Genomic DNA, 13,639 nt, shown 5'->3' with positions numbered 1-13,639 from the left:
GATTGCTGTATTATAGATCTTACTTTTGAATTGAATCCAGGAGTGCCTTACCACTGAGTCACATCCCCAGCCCTTTTTATTTTTTATTTTGAAACAGGGTCTTTTTTTTTATATAAATACTATTTTTAGTTGTCAATGAACTTTATTTTTTTATATGTGGTGCTGATAATTGAACCCAGTGTCTCACACATGCTAGGCAAGCGCTCTACCATTGAGCCACAACCCCATCCCCCACCCCGAAACAGGGTCTTGCTCAGTTGTTTAGGGTCTTGCTAAGTTGCTGAGGCTGGCTTTGAACTCACAATCCTCATGCCTCAGCCTCCACAGCCAATCTAACACTCTTACCCACGACACATTTCAATTTCTTTTACTTTCTGCTATATTTAAAATTTACTGTGAATAACACCAATATCACTCCATCCATTCTCTACATTGCAAAACCATTACCATCACTAATCCTCACCTCAACCCTATAAAACAGGAATCACTGTCTCTGTGGAGCTCACAGAAGAAAGAGGACTGGTTTGAGCCGAAACAACCCATGTGGGGCAGAGGTAGAATCCTAACTTGCATATGCCTGCTTTCTGTGCCCTCTTACCTGATAGCATGGTCTGGACCATACCCATTTCCAAAGCTTTCAAAACATGCCTTCTTCCCTCCTTTCAAGACTTTTCTGGAAATCAGACTGGCTTGGAATCCCTAGGGAGAGCTGCAAACTTACTCCCTATGCTCTTTTCCCTGGCTGGGCTGAAGGCCAGGGGAGTGGCTTCCTGGGAACTGGAAATAAAATGGAGGGAGGCCTGGGCCGGGCTGGGCACAATTGCAAGGAGGCTAGGAGGCTGTGAGGGGGAGGTGAGGAGTCTGGGGTGTTTTTGCTCCTGGAGAGCAGGTGTGGTAGTGATTGGCAGTTTTCCTAGGGACAGGACTGAGGAGTGTGGCCAAAGCAAGTGGGCTGAGGTAGTACTAAGTGCGAAAGCGGGGCTTTCGGCCTCTGTGGGGGCTGGCTTGGGGAGAGCCCGGAGATTTGGGAAGAGCAATGCTACCTGTCTGGGGAGGGGGCTTTTGTTCCATGCCCACTCCTTGTGTCCCCTGCTCTGTGCCCAGCGCTCTCTATGCTGGGCGCTAAAAATAAGAGCGAGCAGCTCAAGGCCAGGTAGCCAGGGATTGGAGAGACTAGAAACCGGGGCTTCAAGACTAAATGTTCAGCTCTGTGTCAGGGAAAGACATTATAGGAAGGAGTGACTTGTGCAAAAGGTTTGGAGTATGCAAAAGTTTCAGTGTGGTGATATGGGAGTAAACGTGGAGGCAGGTGAGCCCAGGGCTACCTGCCTAGACCTGTGCTGTTCAATGTGGGTGACAGGAGTCACAGGCCACAGTGGCAATTTAAACTGAAGTTAGCTAAAATTCAACAAAATTAAAAATCCAGCTTCTTAGTCATATTAGCCACATTTCAAGTGCTCGATTGCCCCATGTGGCTCATAGCTATGGTATTGGAGAGCACAAACAGAACATCTCCACCATCACAGAAAGTTCTTTGGGCCAGCGGGAAGTCTGAGTGATTTGATTACTTAAGGACTCATGGGAGAGGGCAGGCTCAGACCAGGCTGGCTGCCTAGGAAGTCTCTGGACTATAGGTGACCTTCAGGTCCCCAGAAGCAAGCATGAGGTGGTGTGACTCACCTCCTGCCAGTGTAAAGTGAACTCTGCCCTGGGGACAGGAGCAACCCAGGCAGGGCCTCTTCAGCCTCAACTTGGGATCCCTGTTCAGTGTGACAGAGCCAGTGACAGAGAAACATGGAGTGAGTGGAGCTGGGGCAGGGGAGCAGCTACCAGGGGGGCTGAGCCTGAGCACAGAGATGAGGAGGGGAGCCTATGGCTTGGTCATAGACATGCATGGGGCTGGTGTGTGTGAATTGGGATGAGAGATCAGTGCCGGGACTTGCTGGACTGGAGGCTGAGTTGTACTGTGTCCAATGACCAGAGAGAGGGACACCCTTCCTTCCCACTCTAACCACCTTTTTCTGCCTCCTTCCCAGATCCAAAACACTCCAGCTGAGGAGGATGGAATATGCCATGAAGTCCCTCAGCCTTCTCCACCCCAAGTCCCTGTCCAGGTAAGGAGAGTCAATGGTGGAGGGGTAGGAGAGCTACTTAGGAGCTGTGGGTGAGACCTTCTCAAATGTGAATGGTTGCATAAGTCACGTGGGAATCTTGTTAAAATATAGATTCTGATCTGAAGATCTGAAGTGGTACCTGGGGTTCTGCAAGTTTGAGAAGCCCCTAGGTGATGTGAACGCTGCCACCATCAAGCCACGACCACACTTGGGGTAGAGGTGGGAAGGCTCTGTGCTTGGCATTTCCATTCCTGATCTTGGGTAGGCCTCACAATGACTATGGGAAGCAGGGTTCATTATACCAAATGGATAGATAAGGAAACTGAGGCACAGGGTGGGCACTCTCCCTCACCTAGCAGATCTGTAACAGAGCCAAGATTTGAATTTGGGCCTATGCAAATCCAAGCTCCATCTTCTCTCTACTCCTTTAGTTCTGCTTTGTGCACCTCAGTGTCCAAAAACATCTCACAGGCTTCCCCGACTTCATCCCACTTTACAGGTGAAATTAGCAAGGCCATGAGAAGAAAGTGGTCTTTGGGGGAATGCTGGGTGGGTCTTTTATCAACTTGCTACTCTTCATGGTCCAAGAACCAGCCAAATTGTCATTACTTGGGAACTTGTTAGACATATGAGACCCTCAGGTCCCATCCCACCCACACTAATCAGAATCTTCATTTGAGCAAGATCTGCAGGTGACTTATATGCCCATCACAGTCTGAGCAGGTTTTTGAGTAAGGCCATCTGGGGCACATCCCACCATCTGGGTGGGATGAAGAAGGCACATGATGATCCTAGTCTGAAGTGGTAGATAAGTGGCTCATCCTGATGTTCCCAACTTCTCTCAGGCATGTGGCAGTGAGCACTTCAGTGGTGACCCAGCAGCTGCTGTCTGAGCCCAGCCTGGAGGCCCCCAGGGCCCGGCCCTGCCGAGTAAGCACAGCAGATCGGAGAGTGCGCAAGGGCATCACGGCACACAGCCTTAAGGACCTGCTCCACAAGGTGAGGGGCCTGCCTGTACTCCACACAGTCCAAGTCCTGGGGCCTTGGCTGAGAGCTGGCCCTGCCTTCTGTCTTCCAGGTCATGAGCTGGGATTTGACAGGGGTGGAAAGTCTTCCTTTCTGATATTAGCACCCTGGTGTTTTGGCACCCCCTCTTTCACAGAAAATCTTAATTAAGCTTCTCCAGAAATCTTCTTCACCATAATTGATCTTAGGACTATCAGCAAAAGAGTCTCTACAAAAGAGTTCAATGTAGTTAAACTTTGTATTTCCTATTGCTCTATCTTATTTGCCCACCAGCCTACAAGAGATCAGCACTCCAGGTGCTAAACACCCCTTTACTAGTTTTTCACAAACATTTATGGAATATCCAGTGTAGTAGTTTGTAAAAGTGTGTTTGCAAATGCAAAGTGTGATAAAAAAAGACAGATCCTTTAACAAGGCCTCTGGTCTTGAGCCAGAGCTTCACAGAGATGTTTACTCCCAAGATAGCAGGGGGAGGGAAGAAAGGGGAGAAGAAGTTCTCTCCTTCTCAGGTGTTGTCCTTGAAGGGTTAATTTCCCAGAAAGGTGAAAGAAAAAAGCTGCTTTTGTGTGAACTTCTGCAGACTGTGAACTTCTGAGCCCTTTCCCTTACATGCTGGGTATAAAGTTCTGAAACTGCCTGAACTTGGGGTTCAGGGGGATTGATTGATTACAGAGAAAGCTTTGCCCTCTGAACCTGGCTATAGCCAAATAAACCTGCTTCCTGATTCCTATGCAGTGTCCTGCCTCGTTGTCCCCGGTTCAAAAGGAGATTCTTGTAGCCACTGAGCTTTGGAGTCCTCCACTCAGAGTCCTATTGCCAAAAAATGTGAGGAGGAACAACAGTGAGACTCCATCTTTTCAAGATGATAGACAGGTCTGAAGGGAATCCTACTGCAGGCTCATCTTGTATTTTCCTTGCCCTAGTCTTTGGATTGGCCATTTTTCTCCTAAAAATTCTGCTTCATTTCCAAGGAGAACGGTATTTCAAAAATCAGGATATGGAAGCTAGGTATATTAATCTATTGGTGTATTGCTTAACCCAGACCCCTTTTGAAGAATTTTAAGCAGGAAAATATATTCTCTAGTGAATCAATCAAGAAATGTAAAGTGAGGGGCTGGGGCTGTAGCTCAGTGGTAGAGCACTTGCCTAGCATGTGTGAGGCACTGGTTCAATCCTCAGCACCACATACAAATAAATAAAATAAAATGAAGGTGTTGTGTCCATCTAAAACTTTAAAAAGTTTTTTTAAAAGAAATGTGAGAATTCTGTCATTCCAAAATAATTAATAATGTGGTTATAAATGTCCGGAATGGTCTATTCTTATATAAATACATATATATTCTATGACATGTCATGGGTTTCTTTCCATTTTAATCAACACAGTATACAAATGTAGTAAATGCTGCTTATGGATCATGTACTCTGCTAGATGATTTACAGCATTTCTTTTGTTTTTTTTTTAAGATAGAAGAGAGACAGAGATAATTTTTTAATATTTATTTTTCAGTTTTCGGTGGACACAATTCTTTATTTTTTTTCCTTATTTTTATGTGGTGCTAAGGATCGAACCCAGTGCCCCATGCATGCCAGGCGAGGGCGTTACCGCTTGAGCCACATCCCCAGCCCATTTAACAGCATTTCTTTTAATTAAAACCTTTAAGGCAGTTATTACAATTTCCATTTTCCAGAGGCAGAGGCTGAGTTTATTCTCTGAGATTTTTATTATCATTATTAATAGTAGTAGTAGTAGAGATTAATCTCAGGGGTGCTGGATTTACATCCTCAGCCCTTTTTTTGGGAGGTGGGGGTGGTAACCAGGGATTGAACTCAGGGGTACTCAACCACTGAGCCACATCCCCAGCCCTATTTTGTATTTTATTTAGAGACAGGGTCTCGCTGAGTTGCTTAGCACCTCTCTTTTGCTGAGACTGGCTTTGAACTCGCGATCCTCCAGCCTCAGCCTCCTGAGCCACGGGGATTACAGGCATTCGGCACCACACCCAGCTTCAGCCCTTTTTATTTTATTGTAAGGCAGGGTCTCACTAAGTTGTCCAGATTGGCTGGGCAAATGAGATCCTCCTGCCTCACCCTCCCAAGTAGTTGAGATTACAGATGTGACCATTGTGCCTGACCATATTCTGGCATTTAAACTCAGGAAGTGAACTCAAGAACACTTGCAATTTTAGGGCCGGGGATATGGCTCAAGCAGTAGCGCGCTCGCCTGGCATGCGTGAGGCACTGGGTTTGATCCTCAGCACCACATACAAATAAAATAAAGATATTATGTCCACCTAAAAAAGCTAAAAAATAAATATTTTTAAAAAGGACACTTACATTTTTAAAAAATATATATTTTAGTTGTAGGTGGACATGGTACCTTTATTTAATTAATTTATTTATTTTAATTAAAACCTTAAGGTAGTTACTACTATTTCCATTTGGCTCAATGGTTGAATACCCCTGAGTTCAATTTCCACTACCAAAAAAAAACCCCAAAACAAAAAACTTGTACATAAGAGTTCCCAGCAGCATTTTTATAATAGTAAAAAAGTGGAAACAACCCTAATGTTCATCAACTGTTGAAAGAATTAAAAATATGATACATCTATCTAGTGGAATATTACTAGCCAAAATGAGGAATGAATCATGCTATGATATAGATGACTTTTGAAAACATTCTTAGACGTGAGTCTTAGGAGATCCCATGTTGTATAATTCAATTTATATGAATTGTCTGGAAAAGACAAACCCATAGATACAGACAGTAGAAAGTTGCTATGGGATGGGGAATGGGAAAAATGGATAGCAGGTTTATTTCAGGGGTAATGAAAATGCTCTGAAATTAGATAGTAATGATGGTTGTACAACTTAGCAAATATACTGAAAAGCACTTTAAAAGAGTGAAATTTATTGTACATAAATTATATCTCACTAAAATTTCATATATATATGAAATTTCATATATATAACCTCTGTTATATTTTATTGGACTGCACTGTTCTAGACTATTAACTCTGAAGTCAAGTACCAAGAGGTACCATAATACAAAAATCTTTGGTGGGGATGCCATGGTAGAATGATGCCTGGGTCTCTGTGCCATCTCCTGGTTTGAGACCCTGGCTCTTTACCTGGCAACTGAAGTGGTATGATGAGTGTCTTCCACACACCAGCTCTGTGGCTACATGTGGATGGCAGAAGCATCACTAACCTTATTCCCCAGGTTCGGGATGTCTTGATGCTGGCAAACAAACCCTTCTCCCTGGTGCTGGAGAAAGATGGCACAATTGTAGAGACAGAAGAGTATTTCCAAGCCCTGGCAGATGATACGGTGTTCATGGTCCTCCAAAAGGGGGAGAAATGGCAGCCTCCATCAAAACAGGTGAGCTCCTACCTATGTAGGGGAGAAAACAGAGAGCTTTGGAGAAGTCTTGAAGTATGCCAACCACGTTTGTCTTGCTACAGGGGCTTAGGTACCAACTTTCCCATAAGCCCACCAAGAAGATTGATGTGGCCCGCATAACCTTTGACCTGTACAAGCTGAACCCACAGGACTTCATTGGCTGCCTGAATGTGAAGGCAACACTCTATAATACATACTCCCTTTCCTATGATCTGCACTGCTACAAAGCCAAGAGCATGGTGAAGTGAGTGAACTGGGGTGAAGTGGGGTTGGAGTGGGTACAGAGCAATGGCAGAGCCCCTATCTGTCCATATTGAGCCCTGCCCTTCTCAGGGCCTGGGTCTGGCACTGGAGTAACAAGCGTAACAGTAAGCATTCATGTAGGATTTACAATTATATCTAAGTGCTTGAGTTGCACTCCTAGTGTGTGCCAGAGGGGTACAGGTGCTCCATGATGGAACCTGGATACAGGTAGTTGTTTACCTTCTACTATGGCAAACTGCATCTTTTCACCTAAAAAAGTAAGTTTTCTTAAGCAGTCTTCTAATTAACTTTTTTGGGGCAAAAAGGAGGGAGGGATTGAACCCAGAGCCCCATAAACACTGAACACATGCTACAGCGATGAGCAGTGAATCAACTTTTTTTTTGGAGGGGCGGGTAGTACCAGTCATTGAACTCAGGGGCACTCGGTCACTGAGCCCCATCCCAGCCTTATTTTGTATTTTATTTAGAGACAGGGTCTCACTGAGCTGTTAAGCACCTTTCCGTTGCTAAGGCTGGCTTTCGAACTCGAGATCCTCCTGCCTCAGCCTCCTGAGCCTCTGGGATTGTAGGTGTGTGTCACTGCACCCTGCGCCAATGAATCAAGTTTTTAAAAACAAACGTGTCAAAGATTTTATTGAACTCATCAATTAATGAGAGAACTAGCAAGAAGTTACAATCAGTTTAAAGAACAATTCAAATTCCCACATATGTAGTTCTGCTGATAATGATGAGTTAAAAATTTATAGATAACAAACTGAATTTTTCCATGGCAAAAAAAATAAAAATAAAAAATAAAATAAATAAAAGAATTTTTCCATGGCGGTAGAAGAGATGAAATAATCTTCCTTCCATGGCGGTAGAAGAGATGAAATAATCTTCCTTCCATAGGGACAAATTAATTTGTATGTCTATGGAGAAGAAGTATTTGTGTTGTCTTAAACTTTTTCTTTTGAAAGTTTAATCAAGTATCACAAGAAACATGAAAGGATATGAAATCATAAGACAAGTACGGTTACGATGTGTTTCCCAAATCCTACTGCCCCAGTGTTGTTCTGGAGAATTCTTATCCCATTAGGTGGCTTATGGTCCCTGAGGCTAAAGTGATACAATCTGTCCAAAGCCACAAAACTAGATAGTAGCAGAGCATGGCCTCCAGCCAGTTTCTTATGCTAGATTTTAGTTGTCCACAATTGTTTTATTTAGTGTTTCCTGAGTACCTACTGTGTGCCTGGTCCTATGCTACAAATTAAAGATACAGAGATGAATCAGACATGAGAACAAGAACAAGGTTCCATGAGAGCAAGAATGTCTGTTGCTTCTGGAACCTTGGTGAATGCCAGCACATAGTAGTTATTCAAATAATCATAGAATTATGCAATAATCATAGAATTGTTCAATTATTAAATAATCATAGAATTATTCAAATAATCAGCTGGGGGTGTAGCTCAGTGGTAGAGTGCTTGCCTAGCACCACCGAAGCCCTGGGTTCCATCCCTGATATTGCAGGGGGACAGAGTAGAATGAATAAAAATGTATGTGATCTTTGTTTTCAGGGAAATCCTACTGAGGGTCTCCAGAGCTCCACCAAATCATGTATAGCTAAACTATATCAGGTTTCTTGGCTTGTTTAGTTTCCCCTCTGCGTAGCCGATCTCAGAAGGGGGAACTGAGGCTGTGAGGTGCTACCTGTCAGAGGCAAGTCAGGGGCAGGCTGGAGCCTGGTTCTGTGGCTAAAGCTTCTATTTTCCCCAGTAGCTATTTCCCCGTCATATGGCCATACCGTTCCCCATCTTGATATGAGATTGCTGTCAGTATCTACCAGATTTCAAAATCTAAAGCAAGAAGTTTTAGCCTTTAAACTCAGTCCATTTACGGGAAATGGAACTCTCAGACCTAAGCAAAGTAGATATATCATTATCAAAAATCAAAAGCAGCTGGGCGCAGTGGCACACACCTGTCATCCCAACAGCTTGGGAGACTGAAACAAGGGGATTGCAAGTTCAAAGCCAGCCTCAGCAATGGCGAGGCACTCTGCAACTCAGTGAGACCCTGTCTCTCAATAAAACACAAAATAGGGCTGGGGATGTGGCTCTGTGGCCGAGTGCTACTGAGTTCAATCCTGGTACCGCTCACCCCCCCCCCAAAAAAAAATCAAAAGCAAGCTGGACTTAGCTTAGTATTATCACTACATTAAAAAAAATTTTTTTTTGTAGTTGTAGATGAACCGCATGCCTTTATTTTATTTTATGTGGTGCTAAGGATTAACACAGTGCCTCTCACCTTACACGTGCCAGGCAAGTGCTCTGCCACCAAGCTACAGCCCTAACCCCGTCACTACATTTTTTAATAAAAATTCGGATAAAATATTGATAGCATAAAATTTACCATCTTCATCATTTTTAAGTGTACTATTTGGTAGCGTTGAGTACATTTACAATGTTGTGCAACCATGGCCACTGTCCATTTCCAGAACTTTTTCATCATCCTAACACAGAAACTGTACCCTTTATATAATAACCCTCATTCCTCTTGCCCTTAGGTCCTGGCAACCTCTATTCTACTTTTTCTCAACTTTTCTATTTAGGTCCCTCGTAAAAGTGGAATGACACAATATTTGTCCTTTGGTGACTGGCTTTCTTCACTTAGCATACTGTTTTTTTGTTTTGTTTTGTTTTAAGAGAGAGAGAGAGAGAGAGAGAAAGAGGAAGAATTTTTCAATTTTTTTTTATTTTTTAGTTTTCAGTGGACACAACATCTCCATTTCATTTTTTTTTTCTATTTGGTGCTGAGGATTGAACCCAGCGCCCCGCGCATGCCAGGCAAGCACACCACTGCTTGAGCCACATCCGCAGCCCTAGCATACTGATTTTTTAAAAATATTTATTTTTTAGTTATAGGTGGACACAGTGTCTTTATTTTATATTTATGTGGTGCTGAGGATTGAACCCAGTGCCTCATGCATGCTAGGCGAGTGCTCTACCTCTGAGCCACAATCCCAGCCAAATAGCATAGTTGTTTTTTGAGGCTCATTTATATTGTAGCATTTGACAGAAATTCATTCCATTTTACGGCTGGTGAGCTAGGTTTAAAGCCTCAGTTTTCAAACTTGAGAAATGGGTGTATTTCTCAGTTATATATCCCTTAAGTATATTATTTCATTTTATAAATATATGTGAGTATATGTATGCTTGTATATATGTATGTCTCTCTACTTTTTTATTTTTATTTTTTGCAGTGATAGGTATCAAACCCAGGACCTTGTACGTGCTAGGCAAGTGCTCTACTGCTGAGCCACAAGCCACACTCCTGGCACCCCTCCCCACATATTATTATAAATTAATCAAATAATTGGAAAAAATCTAGAGGTGGGCTAGTAGCTCAGAGGTAAAGTGCTTACCAAGCATGCACCAGGCCCTAGATTCAACCCCCAGCACTACAAAATATACAAATAAAGGCCTTATTCAAGGAGCCTAAGTTTGCATGAGGAAAGCTGAGGTTCCAGAAAGCTTAGCTAATTTCTGTTAACCCAGTTCCATGGGCAGAGGGAAGACAACCCTTGCTCCTTTTTGCATGTTGCTCTAAAATCAAGAAGTGTTTTTAGTCTTTCTATCTCAGTGGACATTTCATTTTATTAATGGAGAAAGCTAACTTGAAAGTACTTCCTCCAGGCCAGTGTGGGAATCTGGGGGAGGATGCATTTGAGAGGATGCAAGGAGGGAGAGTGTTCATATTTTTGACTTTGCTTTTTCATCCCCGCCTGTCCCCAGGGAAATGATTCGCTGGGTCCTCTTCAGCATGCAGGCCACAGGCCACATGCTGCTGGGCACCTCCTGCTACCTGCAGCAGTTCCTGGATGCTACAGAGGAAGAAGGGCAGCCCTCCAAGGCCAAGGCCTCATCCCTCATTCCGAGTTGTCTGAAGATACTGCAATGAAAGCCCAGATCTCAAGGTCTTCCACCAGCCCAGGACGAGACTGGGGACCCTGTGCTCAGCTGGTAGCACCCACAAGCCTGGCAGCTAGAGAGCTTCTTACCTCCCCCATACTTCCCTCACTGCAGAAGACCATGAATAAGGAAGCAGAGGAAGGACTGGGACCCTGGGGTGGGCTGGTCAAAGGAGAACTTTGGGTTCCTGGCCTGACCCAGCTCCTTCCTTCCCCAGGTAGCTTAGCTGACCTAAGACTGGTCACCCTCAGTCTGTCCCTCAAAAATCTGTCTCCACATGCTGCACTTTATGCCACTCCCTCCCCCTTGCCTTCCCACCCTACTCCTGAGTGAATCGTCAAGCCCACTAATGTATGACAGTAGAGAGTTCACAATAAACTATTTATACAAATATATCCTCTTTGCTTGTATTCTTTGGGGGTGGGGCTCTATTTGGAAGGTTGAAAAAGATCAAAGCAAGAGAATAATCCACTTGCAAATAATTCTGTATAGGTGGCATTACAGGGAACAGCACTTTTTATTTTAAGAAAATCACAGCTGGGGGGCAGTGGTACGTGCCTGTCATCCTAGCAACTTGGAAGGCTGAGGCAGGAGGATCACAAGTTTGAGGCCAGCCTCAGCAACTAAGCCAGATCAAAAGCAACTTAGTGAGAAATAAAATAAATAAATAAAAAGGGCTGGGGATGTAGCTTAGTTGTAAAGTGCCCCCTGGGATCAATCCCCAATTACCACCCCCCCCCCAAAAAAAAAATCACAAGTTTGGATTTAAAGTCTGCTGAATCTGAGCCTTGAACAGATGATGTAACCAATACCAGGTCAACTTCAAAATGAAATTTGCCTATTGGAAGAGCTTCCATTAGTGGATTTAGTCATTCTTCTAACTCCTCAGTGTCACATTTTATAACAACTTTTAAAATGTTGAGGTGGAAAAGAACTAGTCAAGCAATAAGGCAATTCTCTGTTAATGCCTATCCTAGCTTGCTAGTTTATCTTTCATGATAGAATTTTCTTGTCTTTTTTTAGTACCTGAGCATTGAACCCAGGGGCACTGTGCCACTGAGCTAGATCCCCAACCCTTTTTTAAAAAATTTTTTGTAGAAAAAATGCCTTTATTTTATTTGTTTATTTTTATGTGGTGCTAAGGCTCGAACCCAGTGCTTCACACATACGAGGCAAGTGCTCTGCCACTGAGCTACAGCCTCAGCCCCCCAACCCTTTTTATTATTCATTTTGAGACAGGATCTTGCTAAGTTGCTGAGGCTGGCCTCAAACTTATGATCCTCCTGCCTCAGCCTTCAAATCATTGCAATTATAGTTGTACACCACTGGGACTGGCATGTTCAGAACTTTCAACCTTGGGATTTCAAGTGAGCTTTTATTGGTGGTACAGAGCTTGCCTAGCATATGTGAGGCACTGGGTTCGATCTGTGGCACTGCATAAAAATAAACAAATAAAATAAAGGCATGGTGTCCATCTACAACTACAAAAACAAATGTTTTAAAAAAAGCCCTTAGGGTAGCTTCAAAGTACAAAGATTCGTGTCTCATTGGTGTGAACTGGCATTTTTCAATCTCAGGCAACTCACAAGCATGAAGGCTGGTGCATGGCACACTCTATAACCCCAGCAACTCAGAAGGTAGAAGCAGGAGGATTTCCTCAAGGCTAGCCTCAGCAATTTATCGTGGCCATAAGCAATTTAGCAAGATCCTGTCTGAAAAAATAAAAAAGGACTGGGCTGTAGCTCAGTGGTAGAGCACCCCTGAGTTAAATTCCCCGTACCAGGAAGAAAGACAAAAATACAGATAGTTCAATAAGTTTTGGCAAACATGGTCATGGTGGTCACGTAACCACCATTTCTGGCATGCCCTAAATTCCTCCTACGTCCCTTCATCTATCCCCCCATCACCTATTCCCACCCCAAACTTCTGGCAATCACTGGTTTCTGCCAATATAATTTTCCTTTTTAAAAATGTCATATAAATAGGGTCATGCTGTCATTTATTGACTTAGTTATTGATACTGGGGGCTGAACCCAGGGGTGCTCTACCATCTAGCTACATCCCCAGCTCTTTTTATTTATTATTCTGAGACAGAGTCTCACTAAGTTGCTTAGGGCCTACCTAAATTGCTGAGGCTGGCCTCAAACTTGAGATCACTGGGATTACAAACATGTGCCACCATGCCCAGACAAATAGTCAATTTTTAAAAAATATGAATAAGACTAGCCGGTTGTGGGTGTCACACACCTGTAATCCCAGTGATGTGGGAGGCTCAGGCAGGAGGATCATGAGTTCAAAGCCAGCCTCAGCAGAGGTGAGGTGCTGAGCAACTCAGTGAGACCCTGTCTCTAAATAAAATACAAAATAGGGCTGGGGACGGGGCTCAGTGGTTGTACCTCAGAATTCAGTCTCCGGTACAAAAAAAAAAAAAAAGATGCACAAGACTGACAAGAAATTTAGCAAAAATGCTCCACCTTGAGGGTATAACTGCATTGTTATAAGCTCTCAGTATTTGAGAATCCTTTTTTGAAAGTTCCTCTCTGCACTCAAGTACCAGTTGGAGCAAGAACTAAGGCAAAACTAAGTTCAAGGGTCTGGCTCACAGCCCACCTCAGTTGCAACAGACCTCTCCTCCACTGGCTGTGCCTGGTCCAGGAAAGGCCATTCTCCCACTTGGACTGGCCCCTGGCACTCCAGAGGTCCCGGCTCCTTTGCTCTTTGGAATTTTCCCTTCCCATCCCCCCAGTTCCCCAAGGACTGCACTTTTCTCTTCACTTCCTACAGCTGCTTTGACTCCATTAGACCCTGAGCTCCTGGAAGAAAAGGAAGAACCTAATTTCCCCTGGGCTGAGAGGGCTCAGTGCCAAGAAACCACAGTTCGTCACTCAAGA

At 43.8% G+C, this 13,639-nt stretch overlaps 1 protein-coding gene across 2 annotated transcripts; it reads left to right on the top strand.

Moving 5' to 3' along the window:
* The first annotated feature begins 782 nt into the window (after positions 1-782).
* Cidec (cell death inducing DFFA like effector c) lies at positions 783-11,141 on the top strand. 2 transcript variants are annotated; one of them, XM_015495010.2, is made up of 6 exons: positions 783-852; positions 2,037-2,114; positions 2,960-3,113; positions 6,361-6,519; positions 6,603-6,784; positions 10,572-11,141. In XM_015495010.2, exons 2-6 carry the CDS (start codon positions 2,062-2,064, stop codon positions 10,735-10,737), a joined length of 714 nt encoding a protein of 237 aa, XP_015350496.1. In that variant the 5' UTR covers positions 783-852; positions 2,037-2,061; the 3' UTR covers positions 10,738-11,141. The 2 variants fall into 2 exon arrangements, with proteins under 2 accessions (XP_015350496.1, XP_015350495.1); XM_015495009.2 differs by lacking the exon at positions 783-852 and adding an exon at positions 1,647-1,799.
* Positions 11,142-13,639: the final 2,498 nt, after the last annotated feature.

This window comes from Marmota marmota, unplaced genomic scaffold (genome assembly GCF_001458135.2).
Source record: "Marmota marmota marmota unplaced genomic scaffold, marMar, whole genome shotgun sequence".
NCBI lineage: Eukaryota > Metazoa > Chordata > Mammalia > Rodentia > Sciuridae > Marmota > Marmota marmota.
Note: the sequence above shows the minus strand (reverse complement) of the source record. Positions and strands in the feature narration are given on the sequence as shown.